General features: G+C 42.9%; 2 protein-coding genes across 2 annotated transcripts; both read right to left on the bottom strand.

Moving 5' to 3' along the window:
• Window positions 1–272: 272 nt before the first annotated feature.
• On the bottom strand, window positions 273–10,379 carry LOC130178496 (kinesin-associated protein 3-like). The gene is made up of 20 exons (XM_056390804.1): window positions 10,216–10,379; window positions 7,911–8,042; window positions 7,570–7,727; window positions 7,281–7,342; window positions 6,966–7,107; window positions 6,034–6,133; window positions 5,612–5,736; window positions 5,425–5,523; window positions 5,138–5,316; window positions 4,891–5,053; window positions 4,643–4,743; window positions 4,412–4,520; window positions 3,965–4,077; window positions 3,705–3,870; window positions 3,481–3,606; window positions 3,261–3,359; window positions 3,038–3,123; window positions 2,789–2,945; window positions 2,376–2,460; window positions 273–2,103 (listed from the first exon to the last, which is right to left on the bottom strand). Exons 1-20 carry the CDS (start codon window positions 10,242–10,244, stop codon window positions 2,001–2,003), a joined length of 2,334 nt encoding a protein of 777 aa, XP_056246779.1. The 5' UTR covers window positions 10,245–10,379; the 3' UTR covers window positions 273–2,000.
• A 933-nt stretch (window positions 10,380–11,312) lies between these two features.
• Window positions 11,313–13,865, bottom strand: pdca (phosducin a). Its single transcript, XM_056390806.1, has 5 exons — window positions 13,621–13,865; window positions 13,310–13,446; window positions 12,966–13,185; window positions 12,670–12,782; window positions 11,313–11,707 (listed from the first exon to the last, which is right to left on the bottom strand). Exons 1-5 carry the CDS (start codon window positions 13,661–13,663, stop codon window positions 11,519–11,521), a joined length of 702 nt encoding a protein of 233 aa, XP_056246781.1. The 5' UTR covers window positions 13,664–13,865; the 3' UTR covers window positions 11,313–11,518.
• Window positions 13,866–17,169: the final 3,304 nt, after the last annotated feature.

Genomic DNA, 17,169 nt, shown 5'->3' on the forward strand with positions numbered 1-17,169 from the left:
CATCTTGATGCTCTCTGCTCTTTCACCTGGAGCCAGCAGGTGGTGGGCGGGGCTCAAGGCCTGATCCAGATTTCTCAATCAGGAAGTGAGAGGAGACGAGCTTCAGACCCAGTTTTACTTTTTTTTTATTCCACTTTTTTTGTGTGAAAACCAAGTTTAACAAAATATGAACCATAGCAGAGGAGTTTAAAACATGTCTGGAGATCGGTGCATTGGTTTGAAACATGAATATAAATAAAACTGTGATGTCCAGGATGTAATTACAAACAGTCTGATATTAAAACAGTCAAATGTTTTTATTAAAGAACCTGAAGATGACAGACAGTGAGAGATGGAGATTATCTACAGTCCAGTATTTGTTTGTTTACAGTGTGTTGTAAAAAAACAAACAAAAAAACATTAATATACAGACATTAGATTAACAATAACTTATGATAAAAAAACAAACATAACATGCATCAAATGTAACACTGATGAGTTTCATGATCAAGGGAACTTTTACATTTATTCCCAGAACCAAGCAAAGTATTTACATCAGTTAGTATCTAGATGTCGTCCTCTGTGCGTTGATTTTACTGCTCAGTTAATGAACTAAAGTCCCTGTAATAAAACTCAATTACACGGTAAATAAACATGAAGCAATAATACTAACTTCAGTCGCCAACATTCACTCCCCATGGTCCAAAATTCCTGATGTCACCGCTGTTGAAACAGCGACGTATGTACAGTAACTGTAGGAAACGACATTCATGATGTAGAATGACCTCACCGCCCGGCGCCGCGCCCGTCACACGTCCGAACACGTGCCGGATATTTAAATGTTAGTGTTTTATAATTCAACATGTAGGAGGGTGAAACACTAAACACTCCACCGTTTGCTAATTCATGTTCTGAGTGTTTAATATCGATGATATTCATGTGGCATTTATATATAAATGCAGGTAATTCCAAAGGCTCACTTCCTTTTTTTTTTATAGCCACAGTTCGTCTCTGGCGCTCAATCGACCTCACGCCGCCTCCAGGAAATAGCTGTGTGCTCGCACTCTGACAAAAGCTTTCACCTTCTCCCGCCCGCTCAGCTTTTTTAATCCTCCAAACACATTTAGTCGTCTTGACTGACACCAGCTCTTGGAGAAAGCTTTATCACTTCCTGCTTATTTATTTCTGCGACCGTCATCACAAACCGCAGATAGGAGTTGTGTTTATTAGCAATAAACACGTGGCATCAACACAATTATCACAAGAAGTTGAACGATGCAGATGGTTTTACTTTGAGAGATGAGCAACACTCGCTACTGGAGAACTTTAAATACTGCGTATATTTAGAGGTCTGCAGCCCGCTGGGCCTGAAGGGACAAGAACTCCCATTGGGATCCTTTTCATTGCCAATTAAAGAGTGTGACAGTGTTACAGTGAGTGCAAAGACCCCCTCACATATATAGACACCCAGGTTGGGACCAGGTGTGTGAAAGCACCCTAAGTTGTAAGGATCACAACAACGTGGCCGTTTTACAGCGACATTAAAAAAAAACAATTATTTACATTATAGTGCACGTTAATGAAATGACTGTGAAACTTTGACCCTTTGAAAACAATTCAGTGGAATGTAAGAAAACATCTGCAGTGGATTCGAGGAGGCAACAAATATTGATCATTACATAAGAAAACATGCAGAAACTTATCAACACAAATCATCAGAGACGTGAAATGTGTTCACATTCTTTATAATATCTGCCGACCCGCAGGAAGTCGACATCTGCGGCCAGTACGGAAGACTTCACTACTTATCTGTTGAACATGATGCTGAGTCGATGAATGAAATGGGTCATTTAAGGATGAACGTGTGAAACCGCGGTTTGTTTAATAACTAGTTTAAAGCCTGCAGTCAGTCTCTATCAGTATTACACACTCTGTGTTACGAGATAAGGCGATCTAAAGTGTTGAGATGAGTCTAAGATGACTGTGTGTGTGTGTGTGTGTGTGTGTGTGTGTGTGTGTGTCTATGAGTACTGATAGAAGGGCTGCTCGTCGGGTCTGAAGCCGTACGCAGTGGCTGGTCGTCCAGGCGACGAGCTGGTCTGGTCGAACGCGTCTTTATCGTCTCTGAAAAACAAAAACGGTCAAATTGACTCAACAAAAACTTCTCACCCTCAATTCACTAAATTCAAGTTAAACTGACACTTTCCTCAGGAGTCTGATTATTCATTGAGATCTGATCTGTGACACATTTCACCTTTATCAAATAAAAAATGCAGCTCCTGCGATTTGGATTTTGCACTTGTCCATATTGTGATTTTGATAATGTTTCGATGTGGAGACGCATGTTACTGCCGGGTGCACCGGCTCCTGTCACTGCAGCTCATGTTCGAACTCACCCTGTGTGGTGCGAGTCTCCATTCTGAGCCTGAAGGTCACTGAAGAAGTCTGGGCTGACCGAACCGTCTCCTGGAGTTATTCCATCTAGAGACACACACACACGTAAACACACGTAAACACACGTTAACACACGTAAACACACGTAAACACACAGAACACAGTGTCTTAACAAGCTCTTTGGTGCTTTCACTTCACAGTCAGACAAAACAATCAACGAGCACAACATCACCTCAGTCACCTACAGCTTCAGTGTTGGAGTTTCCTTCCTGTTTACATGTCACGTGATCTACTTGAAAACTATTGTTTATCCTGAAACCATCACAATGATCCGTCCGCGCTGCGACTAAAACTTCATCGAACACAAAATAATATTTTTGCAGCGTGTATTTGTTCGCAGGGTTTTCGTGCGTACCTGCGCTGTAGAATAGATCGGTCCTGTCATTGTCGTTGTCATAGAGATACGTCTCAGACTCATCAGCCTGACGACTCTCCACCATCTCCAACCACTGGTTGTTATGGAAACGGAACTTCTCTGACTGAATCTTCCTCCCCCACTCTTCGTCGTACTCCTGGAAGACGGAGAAAAGCGTAACTACTCAGACGCAGATGTGACACATGACTCTGTCACTTCTGTTACCACAGCAACGCGTGTTTCACTTACAGCGATGATGTCGAGCGTGTTGTCGCACACTTTTCTGATCTCAGCGTTCTTGTCATGCATCAGGTCGATCAGGTAGGCGGGGGCCTCTGGACACGGGGGTTAAAGGGAAAACAGCACAAATCTTTCGATCGAAGACTTTACACCAAAACTTCAATTTAAGGAACCGGATCAAAGGTCGTCGCGAATGTTTAAGGGTCGACAGAGTGCACTGTGGGAAGGATACGCGTGTCTTTGATGATGACGTCTCGGGTGGCTTGGTGGAAAACCATCTGATAGAAGACGTAGACGATCTGACACACAAACTCATCGTCCTCCTGTTGAGCTGCAGGAGGAGGAGCGAGCGGAGAACGGGTTAGAACATCAGATCTGTGGACAGGTGTGACATCATCTCTCATATCTACCTCCGACTGAACATCCGCCACTCAATGAAAGGTGCGTGTTACCGTTCAGCAGCTCGATGAGGGCGGGAATGATGCCAGATTTAGCCAACATGGCGGCACAGGCGTCGTCCATGGAAACCGTCCCGATCATTATCACCACCTCCAGGATGAGGTCGTCCTCTGCTGAGCCTGAAACACCAAGGTCATTGTCATCAGCTGACGATGACGAGTCCTACCAAGTCACTTCTGTTCACTTCATAAAACCACAACGACATGGAGGTTAGTACCTGGCTTGAGTCTGTCTTTGAGGTACGGTACCAGGTTGTACTCCTTCAGCACCAGCTCCCAGTCCAGGTCGGGGATGGTGAGGTTGGCCAGGGTCCCCAGACACTCCAGAACCCACTCCTCCTCTTCGTCGGCCCGGATCTCTGCTGCCAGGTCGCCCACGTAGTCCTGACAACGCAGAGGAGACGGATCTCATCACGGGTACCGCTCGCACTAACAGCGGCACCAACACCAACAGTAACAGCCATATTCAGATACTCACTATGAACAGTGCTTTGGTTGGACCGTCATGCTGCGAGATGTTTCTGATCATCTTCATCAGAAGGCAGTCCTTCGTCTTCAGAGCTCTCTTCATCAGCATCTTCAACCCTTTCCCTACAGACAGACACACGGGACACGGGTCGACCTTTTCCCACTGATCGTCAACATCCAACCCCGACCAACACAAGCATCCGACCTGCTCCAGACGACGACAACTTACAAGTTCCTATTATTATTATTATTATTATTATTATTATTATTATTATTATTATTATTATTATTATTATTGACAGTGAAAACAAACAATGAAAAGAGTTTTTAAAAATGTTTAAAACTGTTAAAGATCATTAAAACATTTTTTATAATTACATCTTTTCACCAACACTTGTCGGTCCGCTGGAGAGATCGTAAGATTTCAAGGAATAAAAAGCAACTGATAGAAATAAACCTTTACAGGTGACCTCTGCGTTCCTCTTGTTCGCAGCCAGGTTGATGCAGATGGAGATGAGCTCAGCTTCAATCTCTTCCTCACTGCACTCGAACAGCATTTGCATGAGCTACACACACACACACACACACACACACACACACACACACACAGAGATAATTTCAGCTCTGACCTCACAGCCGTCAGCGTCAGTACAAACAGCTCAGACACCTGTAGTTTCTGCGGTTGTACCTGAGGAATGCAGTCAGTGTAAACAAACATGCCCTTGAAGAGGTCGTCGATACTGATGTGGTACAGGATACGCATGGCCACCTGCCGGTTGTTTTCATCACCTGCATGACGACAGACATTAAGTATCAAATCAATATCAAATGATGTCACTCGGCACCTCGCTCACGTAAAGGGAGTCTGGAGCGTGAATAAGGAATAATGTACTCTACATATAATCACAGTGCACAGTATTTATCGTGGATATTTACCCAACAGCGCCGTCAGTTTAGGTAACAGTCCAACTTCCACCATCTTGGCTCTGAGTCCGGAGTCGAAGGAGAGGTTGAGCAGCAGACGCAGGGTCAGGTTTAACAGATCCTCGTGCTCACAGGGAACCAGGTGAGCCAGTCGCTCTACAGTGTCCACCTCAGCCTGAGATCAGATCACAGATCAGGTTCAGTTCCTCCTCAGTTCCTCCGCTCACCCTTCATCTGACTGAGCGTCTCTCCCACTCACCATGTCGTTCTTGTTCTCCAGGAAGATGGACAGTTTCTTGAGGAATGAAACCACCAGCACCAGCAGCTCCTCATCGTCGCGGTCCAGAACTTTGACCAAGAGGCCGACGATGTTCTTGTTCCTCATCTTCAGCTCCGTCCTCGTGTCCTCAGCAAGGTTCAACAGCAGGTAGAGAGACACTGGGAGACAGTGGAGGAGACGGAGAGAGAGAGAGAGGAAGGAAATGATTTAGCACTCATCTAATCCAAGGTGGAGAGGCCAGGTGAGTGGATGAATGGTCATCCTACCTCTGAGCAGCTGCTCCTGTTTGGCCCGGAGGCCTTGGTATTTCCTCAGAGCTTTGTCTTGGTCTCGTCTCAGGGAGCCGTTCTCTGGCGCTGACTCACGTACAACGAGAGCAGAGTTAAGGAGGATTGTTCAGACACACAGGGCAGATATGAGACTGATGGAGGACACGGGGGGGTAAAAGGATATAAGCTTTATTTTTCTTGCGGAGCTCCTCACACCAGACATCGTGTCTCTTCAGCTCATGTTCCACCACGCTCATACACAACGCACCGATCTTATAGTGACTCACCACGCCATGGAACTGGGAGAAACTGGAGGACAGGAGATGCAACACACACTAACACAACACAGGAGAGAGTGTGTGTGTGTGTGTGTGTGTGTGTGTGTGTGTGTGTGTGTGTGTGTGTGTGTGTGTGTGTGTGTGTGTCTGTGTGTGTGTGTGTGTCTGTGTGTGTGTGTGTGTCTCTGTATGTGTGTGTGTGTGTGTCTGTGTGTGTGTCTGTCTGTGTGTGTCTGTCTGTGTGTGTGTGTGTGTGTGTGTCTGTGTGTGTGTCTGTGTGTGTGTGTGTGTGTGTGTGTGTGTGTGTGTGTGTGTGTGTGTGTGTTACCTAGAGAAGCAAAAGAAGATGTAAATGATGATGGTAGCCAGCTCTACACTCTGTTTCCAGTCCTCCCTCAACACTCTGGCCAGAGCACCAAGAGCTGCCTCTGCACACATAGATGACATGGCAGGTACAGGTACAGGTACAGGTACACAGCAGGTACAGGTACAGGTACACAGCAGGTACAGGTACACAGCAGGTACAGGTACAGGTACAGGTACACAGCAGGTACAGGTACACAGCAGGTACAGGTACAGGTACACAGCAGGTACAGGTACACAGCAGGTACAGGTACAGGTACAGGTACAGGTACAGGTACAGGTACAGGTACACAGCAGGTTGTGGCACCAGCCATGTGCAGTAATATATAGATCAAACATACAGAGCTTAGCAGTGTGTTTGATGCTGCATTCACTTGCACCTGGGACGACTCGCTTGCCTGTTACAGACACTGTCACTGTTCAGCTGCTGTAGATTCAGTCTTTTACACTTTAGCATTGCTGTTGATATTATTTAAGTTCACCTTAGTAAAAACTATGATTGAATCAATTGAACTATTGATTTATTTGTAATATGAACAGGAAATGCTGTTTGTCTCTTAATTACTGATAGCCGTGGCTTTCATTTACACTTTATCTGAATACTAGGGAAGCTGCTGTAACAAAACACAAACAATGATCGTATCCCCTGAGGCTCGGCCGGCCTCACTCACAGACGATCGAAAACACGATCGGTGAAAATGTTTGTTGTATAATCGCTTTGATCAAATGATGATGCAACTGCAACAAAGTTCCAGCTACAAAAACCCCCTAATCTTCACCGGCTGAGAGTCCAGGAGAGATGGGATCGTAAACATCGATTAGCTGATTATTATCTGAGGATGCATGAAAACGTGGGCGACCATCAGCGCTGACAAGCAGAGCAGAGCGGGAGCTCACCGTTGTGCAGCAGCTCCTCCAGGTTGTCAGGGTTACGGGCGAGCTGCAGGATGAGAGACGAGCCTCTGATCTTCTCTGGGATTCCTTCATAGAGCAGCTCGACATACTCGTCCACTCTGGTGATACTGGCTTCCTCATTCACCTGCACACACACAGAAACACACTGTTACTGACTGACACTTTACTTCATTTACTAACCACTTCTAATTCTATTGACAACTCTTTATTCTTTTGGTTTTATTGATTTTTACTGATCTAATCAAACCGGCCATGAAGGAACGAGCTGCAGAGTGAGTCGGTGTTGTGATCCGTTACCTCCATTCCTTCAAACGGTGTCAGCTCTCTGGGTTTCACAGTTCTTCTCTCTTTCTTCTCCGCTGTTCAAAAGCAAATTTAGAGTCGTTTATTAAATGGTTTTACAATTCTACACATGAATCTTCTCATTGTGTGTTCAGTAATGTGAACTCAGCAGCATCAAGACTCATCAATGGAAAATCTGTCCATCTTCTATAAAGCCAATAGGTTTGTCATCAAATTTCAACGGTGAAAATGTGGACATGTTTACGTGCTACATCAAGGGTGTGGTACTGATGATGTGACTCACCTTTGCCCTCCACTGGGGAGGATTTCCTGTTCTGCAGGTAGTAAAGAAGCTGCTCCACCTGAGGCAAACGGGAAGGAGGGATGAGCTTACACTCCTCCACCACTTTCTGGGCCAAAGCTCCCACATCTGTGCTGGGAGAGAGACTTTTCACACGGATACTGGAGGGAGGAAGAGAGGACAAAGAGGGGGGGGGGGGCGACAGGTAAAGGGTGGCTGACTTCATCCACTTCCTGATTAATCACATACCTGCGACAGATTTTAAGACCATTTCCAAACAAGTCTGTGACTGATTAAAGACCTCATCAAAAGCCGAGAGGACATAAGAAAGAGAGCACACTCACATTTTCTGTCCCTCCTTGCGTTCGCCCAGCATGTGACCTCCACCCTCTCCCAGTATCGACGCCTCCACCTCATAGTGGACCACGAGGGCCTTCTCCGTGGGATGAACATCTAAACTGCCCGCAGTCACTTTGCTGTGGGAGGCGATGAACAGACGGTTCAGTAAACTCAAACATTAATGATATGTAATGGATCTCATGTAAGACACAGATTCATTCTTCAGTAGCACATACGAGGGATTTATTTATAGTTATTTATTTTTATAGCTATTTTGTTTAATTCCCAGTGAAGTTTACTGTTTCAGTCCCTGATGTTAAACTGTGAAATATCCTGCTTTCATGACATATCTTTGTCACAAGTGTTTATAAGTGGCCTGAACCGTTCCCTCTCGGTGTCTGTCACAGAACAGAACTGCTCTGATGACACCGCACTAATCCTTTCGGGTCTTTTAATACTGACTCTGCTTAGATGTGTTATGTTTTCCTCTGATTGGACTGATCTGTGACAGCAGAAGCTCCACAGCGTGAGCAGTTTTTTACTCTTGTTTGTGAATGAGGCTGTTGTGGAGAGCAGGTGTAGAGGAGGAGCTGCCGCAGGAGAAGCAGGAAGGAGGCGGGGCTGGAGGAATCAGAGGTTATAAGAAGGATTGACTTCAGGTGTGAGCTCCTTTGTCTACCTGCAGCAGAACCCTGGGCGCTCCTGGTCACAGGTGTGACTGAGTGTAATGTGAGTTCTTTTGTTGTTTAAGATTAGATTACTAGATTTAAGATTACTAGTTATGTTCAAGTTAGCTTTATATCATGACTCTCTAAGTGTATATATATTCAATGGAATTAATTCATGATTTATATTTTCTGTTTAGAGATAAATCCAGCAACAATTGGCGGCTGTCTACCTGTTCACCTGTACAAAGAAACCTTGAGAGACTGCAAAAAAACCTGTAATGGTTGGAACTGAACCTGGTGTCTCTTTGTGCAGTTGTTCACATGACCTGGAAACCACGAGCACCACCATCATACAAGTCATATCAAGCCTCACTAACAGGACAGGAGGCCTTGTTTGGCAGTTTTAAGGGCATCGATTACACTTATGCTCAAATCTCACATTTGCACACTTCCTCACAAACAGGTGATCCTCCTCTCACCTGTTCATGAGGAGTACAGGTGATATTCCTCATGAACAGCTGGCACTCCTCACACTTAGGGAGAGTTTGGTGAATCCGACTAGAAACACTTATTAAAAATGAAAGTGAATTTTAGGCCAATAATATAAAAATGCTCTTCCATGAGGCTCAGTTTGCCTCTCAAAACACAACTTTGGTAAACATTTAGTCAATTTAATGTGTGTGTGTGTGTGTGTGTGCGCGTGCGTGCGTGTGTATAAATAAGAAGTAAAACACTTAACTGTCGTTAGCATTGATCCATCCACCAAAACAATAACAGTATGTAGAAAGACACGCCCAGACAGTGACATACAAATGACTGTGCTGGCTAACGGGCTATATTTCCATTAAGGTTCAGATAATTATAAAGACTCATTTAGCTCAACTCACGGTGTAAACTACCACAGAGTAAGCTAATTAAACATATGATGGCTAATTAGCTAGGCAGTTTATCGGATATCCTCTCCCCGGTAGCTAGCTAGCTAGCTAGCTAGGTTAGCTGAACCACAGCCTCCTGCAAAACCCCCTTTAACAATCTGTCAGTTAAATGCCGTTGTGTCTACCGGTTAAAATATAGCTGGGTTGAATATTTAAACGTTTATTTATGTATTTATATGGTCTTGTGATTAATTCGGCACGGTTCAGATATTGATAAAGCGATTCAGGTTGATTCCTCGCCTTAATTCAGAAAGACAAGCTCTTCATGTCACAGGAGGCAGCGCACAGGGACGAGACAGCGGTACCAAGCGCCCCGGTTGTAAAGTGTGACATTTTCTCCCCCATTTATGTGCTTTATCTGTGGATTATATATATGCCGAATTGATTGGTGGATCACAGTGTTTCCACAAAAGCTTTTAAATCATCTTACGCCTTTGTACGTTTTTACTGGTGAGCAAGAAAACATAGAATTGGCAGAAGTTTGACCGGTAATCTGTGTGAGCTGCTCTCCATGCAACAGAACCGCACCGGGGCTGACAATACACGACCTAAATACAGTAACAATCACTCCTTGGTTATGGTCTTATCCAAATGCTTGTAATAGTAATTGTTTAATCTATGTTGAAGTTAGCTAGCTAATGCTACTCTCCCTGAACTAAATTGACATTAGTCACATTTATTTTTTTATTTTTTTTTTAACGTCTCACCGTTTGAGGTAGCGCGCGTCATCCTGCATCTTCCTCAAATTTAATGTTTCGGATTTTTAAATTAACTTAATGGCTTGATCACATTTAACGAATATCCCAAAATCACGACCATAAAAATCCGTGTGAATCGCTTGCACCACTGTCAAATCAAGAGTGGACTACAAACATGGAGTAGTTCCTTCCGTGCTGCTGCTGCTGCTTCTTCTTCTTCTTCTTCTTGTTCGTCTTGTTCTTCTTCTTCTGGTTATTGGTGCTATCACCACCTTCTGCTCCGGAGTTTGGATCTGGCAGTAGACTTTTCAACTTAAAACAACCTTTTCCTGCGTCTAATTTAAGGTTCAGTGCATCTTTGTGTGTATATGTAAGTTTATTTATTTGTGTTGGCTATACATGTATATGAACGATATTTATCTATTTTATTTATTTTCTTCCGGTGAAATAAGAGGAATCAGCAGGTGTGGGAGAGGTTAAGCCTGGCAGAGCTGATGTCTGTATGTGTGAGTGTAATTGTGCTGTAGTATAATAGTAATTGTAATGCTAATGTGCTGCTAATAATAAACGTAATAAATAAATGCATTTAAATCTAGAATGTTCTAAATCTAGAATCACGGCCTCGCGGTTGTATTCCTCCGCCACTCAGACTGCTCTCAGGTTACATCCCTGTTTATCCAGAGTCATAACATATTAACCACTTGTGTGACATTTTGTCATAAGTGCTGTGTGAAGTCTTGAGTTAATGGCTGTAAAGTGATTTGTGAGGTCACACTGACCTTGACATTTGACCTTTGACCTTTGACTACTAAAGTCTAATCAGTTCATCTTTGATCATCGTTTTTACCAAATTTTAGGAAATTCCCTCGAGGCGTTACAAGGCCAAAACCATATTTTTTGAACATGCATGTTCCCTTATGTCTGGAGAATAGGATTTTATTATTTTACATTTTACCTGTATCAAAAAAAAAATGATAATGTAATTTGGATGATATTTGAACATCACATCACAAACACAGACAGACACAGACAGAGAGCACTTTGGTAAAGTTGTCTTTAATTGGAAGTCTATTTCAAATCACCATGTGATTTACATCTAACTGCTTCTAGATACAACCCATGTTCAGTGTGTGTCCATTGTGTCTGTATGCAATATGCTTTCTTTACTTTGTGTGTGTCCTGACTGAAATAATGTTTCACTGTCGCCCCCCACTTCCTGTCTTCAGGTGTCCTTTGCTCTGCCTTCTCCTCTTTCTTCTTTCTCTGCTTGTACCCCCCCCCCCCCCCATACTACTCTTCCTCCCTTCTCCCTCTATTCCACGTCCCCTCCTTCATCCTCGTCATCAGCACATGCTGCGAAGTCCTTCTCAGGTAAGAGACCATATTCGTTGAGAAACGCCTCCACATCGGTTGCGAAGAAGTCTTCGGTGAAGTGTTTGGTGATAGACAGGAAGTTACCCAGGAGCTCACCCGCCTTGTACACCAGCAGGGCAGGAAGAACCTGAAAGCATATTATATATACAACAGGAATCCTGATTTACTTGTAGTTTGATCACCAACATCGTGTCAGTTGTATATAGTATTTATTTAATTTATCTTATTTATTCTAGATTCTGTTTCTATTCGTATTTTATTCTGTATTATACTGTATATACCCCCCCAAAGACAAATTCATTAACAACAAATTATAATTAAAAACGTAGCTCAATCAACATAATGCTCCACAGTACGTCCAAATGAGTGACAATACATCACAAAGATTTAGCTCGATTAAAATGCATTTAGATATTCAGTTATGCACGATGCAGTGTGGAAGAGGTGTTCCTGTTATTTAGCCTGCTCTCAATCATTTAAATGAGTTGGACAAAATAATAGAAACACCTGTCAGTCTAATTAGACAGCAGCACAAACTGCAGCCTCCAAAATCACCATGAATTTCAATGAATGCCTCTTTAAAGCGGTTTCAATAAAAACTGAACATCACAACCTTGGTGGAGGTCAGACTTGTTGCAGGACTGTAAAACAACAGAAAATCATCAGTCTGATCTTCATTGTTCTTCAGTAACCGCTGAAAGTCATGCAGGAATCGGACTTTTAGTTTTGTTGCTTTGGTTCCACAGTGTCCGGTCGCTGCCATAAAGTAATGCAAACTCTTTTTGCTTCTGGGTTTGAAAAGGTGGGAAAACACTGTGGAAACCAATCGCTCTTGCATTGGTTCAAAGGTCAATTAATCTCTCTTAACCTCACAGCTCTTCATTCGTTCACTGCCATCAACTGCATGAAATTACACTGAAAGCTTCCGTCTGAACAGAGAATGAACCACTCAGGTTTTTACAGGCCACATTCAAACGTGTTGATTTCTAAACATGCAGCTCTGTTTCTATCACTCACACACCAACAATTTGAGGTTCAGTATCTTGCCGCCTTCTACAGCTCGATGATTCGATCAATACGTTTACTCACCTCGGAGGAGAAGCGCTCAGCTGCACCTGTTGCCACGGCATCAATACGACAGAACTTAACGCTGGAGTACTCTGAGGCCAGACAGTCCAGACAAGAGTTCAGCTGTTCACAGCCTGACAAAGATAACACATGCATACATGGTTAATGAACGGCTCCATACACTGATGGAACAGCCATCAGGGACAATCTGGGGTTAGGGGTCTTTCCCAAAGACACTCTGACATGTAAACTGGAGTGTATACTGTAGTTAGTAAATGAGTTTAAGACATAAATACACAGGATAAAAAAACGCTGACCTTTGACACCGTGCTGGTAGATGTGGACCACCACCAGGGTCAACCGGTGCTCCTTCTCTATGACTTCCAGGAAGGCTTCTCCGCAGTCCAGCTCATGAACAGCTTCAAACCGAGGACCGAAGCTCAGGCGCTCGTGCATATCCTGCATACACTGTTTCCTGTAGCGTTTCAGGCAGCGCTCATCCTCTTCCTGGATCAGCTCGTACTCCTGAACGCTCATCTAGAGGCCAGGAAATACGTTAGCTTGCTTTTGTTTTGGAGGCACATATCTGAGCAGCTATGGTTGTGTAATCACGTCATTAACTATAAAATATTTCAATGATGCGTGTTAATGTGACGACCACCTTTCTGTTGAGTCTCTCCTTGTCATCGTCCCGAGGACTGGACATCTGTCTCAGCAGCTGTCTCTTGTTTTGAGGGACGGTCTGATCCACGCTGTCCAACTTGAACCTTCTCCAGTCATTGATCACACCTTTGGGACCTGCGCACACAAAAACATCACCTCATGACGACACAGGCGTGTTTACAGGGGAAACAAAGGTGAAGTTAGAGACATCCATCGGCTTTGAGTCAAAATGGCAGATGATCTGTTGTAAAGACTCTAGTCATTTTAGCGATAAACATGTCCTTCATCTTTGTGACTTGTGTCTCTGACCTGTGTGGTTGGCAGGTAAGTCCTCTTCTTCCTGGACAGACATCCTGCTAGCAGCCTGCAACACACCGAACACACAAACTAAAGAACGTGACCGGGCACAAACACGCAGCAGCTGAATCACTAAACATCTAAATGCAAAACTAAATACACTCAGGATTTCACCTGGGTTCAGTTAAAGTGCTGATGAAAGGCCAAAACCAAGAGGAAAAGATCATTTGTGACTCATCTGAGCGCTGACAGTCATATTGAACACTATAACACTAACACGACTATCTGCAGCATTTTGTGTGTGCACATATGGATGCCTCCCTGCAGCTGGACACACACTTGTCACGGCCGTTTACTGTGAACCAGGCTGAAGTTTACTTATCAGATTATGAGGAGATTACCAACAGCCTGGCGTGTCCACGCCGAGGACATCTTAGTATATTCTGTATGAGCAAGTGTGTGATGTGTCATTCTGTTTACGGCTCTGTGAGACAAACAGGTTTCACTCTGTTGTTGTGATCCTGAAATTACAACATTAACCTCTGATGACACACTGAGTTTTTAGAGAGAAAGGGGGAGAATGTTACTTTATAATTTCACTTTCCACTGATTAAATAGATCATACAACGTTCTTTAAAGGACTTCTGTTTTGTTAAATCATCAGATTTGGTTCTTTCTCCCACATGACTTCTCTTCTTCTTCTGTCCGTTTACAAAATGTAGCGTGAAGGCTTCAGATGAATTATAAACGAAGCTGACATTACTCTGAGGTGCAGACCACTCCTCCCCCGGCTGCGCTCACAGAGGCCACATTGAAAGCTGTTGTGCTGATGCAGCTGAACTGTCCTAATCAACACTACGTCAGCCGCAGGAAGCTAATTCCTCCATGTCATCAAAGTGATTTACGTGTTGCATTGATGGATTTAATTCATTCAGCTGCTCAGTTCAGAAAGTGGACTCCAGCGCAACAGCTTTAAACATGGCGGAACATGACTGGAAAGTATAAGAATAAAGTATTTAAAGTATAAGTACATACACTGACTAATGTACACGTATTAACAAATGATTTGACTAAAGCAATGATCATTTAAAAATGTTAAAACTACACATTTCTGGGAAATCAAGACAGCAACGTTGTACAGCAACAGTATTATAACAGAAAATATTTAGAAAAATACTTTCAAGTGAATTTGTTGCAAAGCGACACGAGTGGTGAGAGACTATGGACGCAGGTGATACAAGACAAGCTGCTCAGAAACCTGAACCGTACCTACCGAAAACTGCCACGAATCCTCACCTCTACGTCTTGAATGAAAACTGCTGTCAGTTAACTCTGAGGCCGGTCGGTTCCTTGCAGCTTATTTGTTTTGTTCGATCTTTGTTTGTTGCGTCTTTGTTGTCTTCTGTCAGTCTGGACCTTCACTGTTTAGTGTGTCCACAAACCACAGGAGAGAGAGGAACACACTAGAAAAGGGAGGGGAGATGGATGAGGTGAGTAAGCTTTATCTTCACTGTCATCCTCATCATCACTGTCACTGTAATATGATGTGTAATATGATTAGTTATAATACCAGGCTCAGTGCCATGGATTGATGACAGCAAGGTAGACACAAGTAAGACAACACATTTCTTAGCTTCAGCTAAGTCTGCAGCCTTGTATGTATCTCCAGCAACAAGTCTTAACCAGACTTTATTGATCCCTGAACTACCAGCATAAAAAGTCATTGAAGGTCCCATATTTTACTCTTTTCTGGTGCTTTAATTCAAAGCCTTGATCCATAAGAAGATATATTTCTGGTTTTAAGAACCAAAAACCATCTTGATGTAGTTTTACATCTCCTCTCTCAGGTCTTTGTCTGGTGGTCTAGTAACAACAGCCAATCAGAAGAGAGGAGGCTCTGAGCCTCTCTTCTGATTGGCTGACTGTTTTCTGAGTGATCCAATAAAAATATAGGAGACTTCTGGTAAAAACACTCAGAGAAACCAAATCCTGTAAGGTTTGGATGGTGGGTCCAGGTGGGCGGGGCTTGGTGACTGCTTTGTTGTGACATCACAAAGTTCCAGAAGTCCTGACGGCTGGTTTTAAGGCTCAGTTTCTGAATACAGGCTGTGTGCATTTCTCTGTGGACTGAGGCTTTGATACTTTCACAGTATTAATATAGAAGCTAGAGCTGATCTATAATCACACTACACATGGACACAGACCTTGTACAATATGAGACCTTTAAAGTTAGCTCCATCCTTACCAGCTATACTTTATATAACATTATCATAATGAGCAGGCCTACTTTTATTTTTGTCATTTCAAGTATATTGTGATTCTAATACTTATGCAATATTAATATAGATAGGTACATTAGCTTTGTGGAAAGCTAGACAGTTGAGAATTTATATGTCTATCATTTTGAAACTGGAACAAGGTTCATATAGTGGGTGTGTGGGAAGGTAATCTGAAAACAATGAATGGATGTTGCACAAAAATGCATCAAGATTATGTAAAAGCTGTAAAGGAACAGTTTAACATTTAGGGAAATGCATTTATTAGATTTATTTAACCAGCTATTTAAGAAGCATACAGGCTGTTATTACAATATTCATCCAGCAGGTGTCACTGTGACTAAGGTAAGAAGGAGCTGCTCAACATTTGATTAGGAAAACAACAGCTTGGTACAAATGATGACAGAACAGCATGAACACCACTCTTCTACTGTTTACACAAAAACATACCATTAATACAATACAACTACAATACTGTTACTTTGTTTGTTTATCCTGTTGTAAAAACTTAATGTCACTTTGCTCTCTCTCTATCTCAAGTCATGAGAAAATTAAGTCATGTCAAGACAAGATTATCTCTAAATGACAAACAGATCGTTCAGTCTCAGTAAATTATCCTCTGAAATGATTACAGTCATTTATCATCTGTGAACCTACAGAAACGACGTCCGGAGGAGCTGTCAGACTTCAAACACATGAACACAGAGCTGCCAACCTCATACATTTCCTCTTTTCTCTTCCAACAACTCAACGTCTTACTATAGGTTTCAGTCACATATACTGTATTATAACTGTACTGTATGTGTATATATGTTTCTCATGTTCTCTGACGTGTGTTGTGAAATACATGTGTTGGAGTTCAGACCAGGGGCGGAGCCAGACATTGTAAACAATCTGTAGCTCCATCTTAAGTGGATATTCAGGGGACATTTATTTCCCCCGTTCACAGCAGCTTCATGCTGTTCACTGTATCAAGACATTTGTACATCATTTGGGAAAAACAGGAAAGTTGCCCAGAAAAAAGAAATCCTCCTAAACCTGCATCATATTCTGAATGTAATTGTTCTCTGTCTCCATCGTTCTGAAACCACGACACAACAGATGCTGACAACGACTCATTTTCACTGCTGTCACATAAAAAGAGGCAAATATTGTCTGATGTGACTATTTTGACTTTACATGACACAGGTGGGGAATGAATTTGACATAAACAGCATCACTAACCTTGACACACGTCACACGAGTTCACACATTTAATGTTTAAAGGACAAATCTATATTTAAAT

This window comes from Seriola aureovittata, chromosome 12, assembly GCF_021018895.1.
Source record: "Seriola aureovittata isolate HTS-2021-v1 ecotype China chromosome 12, ASM2101889v1, whole genome shotgun sequence".
NCBI classification, from domain to species: Eukaryota; Metazoa; Chordata; class Actinopteri; order Carangiformes; family Carangidae; genus Seriola; species Seriola aureovittata.

Excerpts from the sequence above, each read along its gene's own strand:
- LOC130178496 (XM_056390804.1), bottom strand. The coding sequence starts at position 10,244 with ATGCAGGATGACGCGCGCTACCTCAAACG. Across the intron at positions 4,521-4,642 it reads ACACTGACTGCATTCCTCAG|CTCATGCAAATGCTGTTCGA; the intron begins GTACAACCGCAG and ends GTGTGTGTGTAG. Across the intron at positions 3,360-3,480 it reads CCTCATCGAGCTGCTGAACG|CTCAACAGGAGGACGATGAG; the intron begins GTAACACGCACC and ends CTCCTCCTGCAG.
- pdca (XM_056390806.1), bottom strand. The coding sequence starts at position 13,663 with ATGTCTGTCCAGGAAGAAGAGGACTTACCTGCCAACCACACAG. Across the intron at positions 13,186-13,309 it reads AGGAGAGACTCAACAGAAAG|ATGAGCGTTCAGGAGTACGA; the intron begins GTGGTCGTCACA and ends CCTGGCCTCTAG. Across the intron at positions 11,708-12,669 it reads CTGAGCGCTTCTCCTCCGAG|GTTCTTCCTGCCCTGCTGGT; the intron begins GTGAGTAAACGT and ends ATATGCTTTCAG.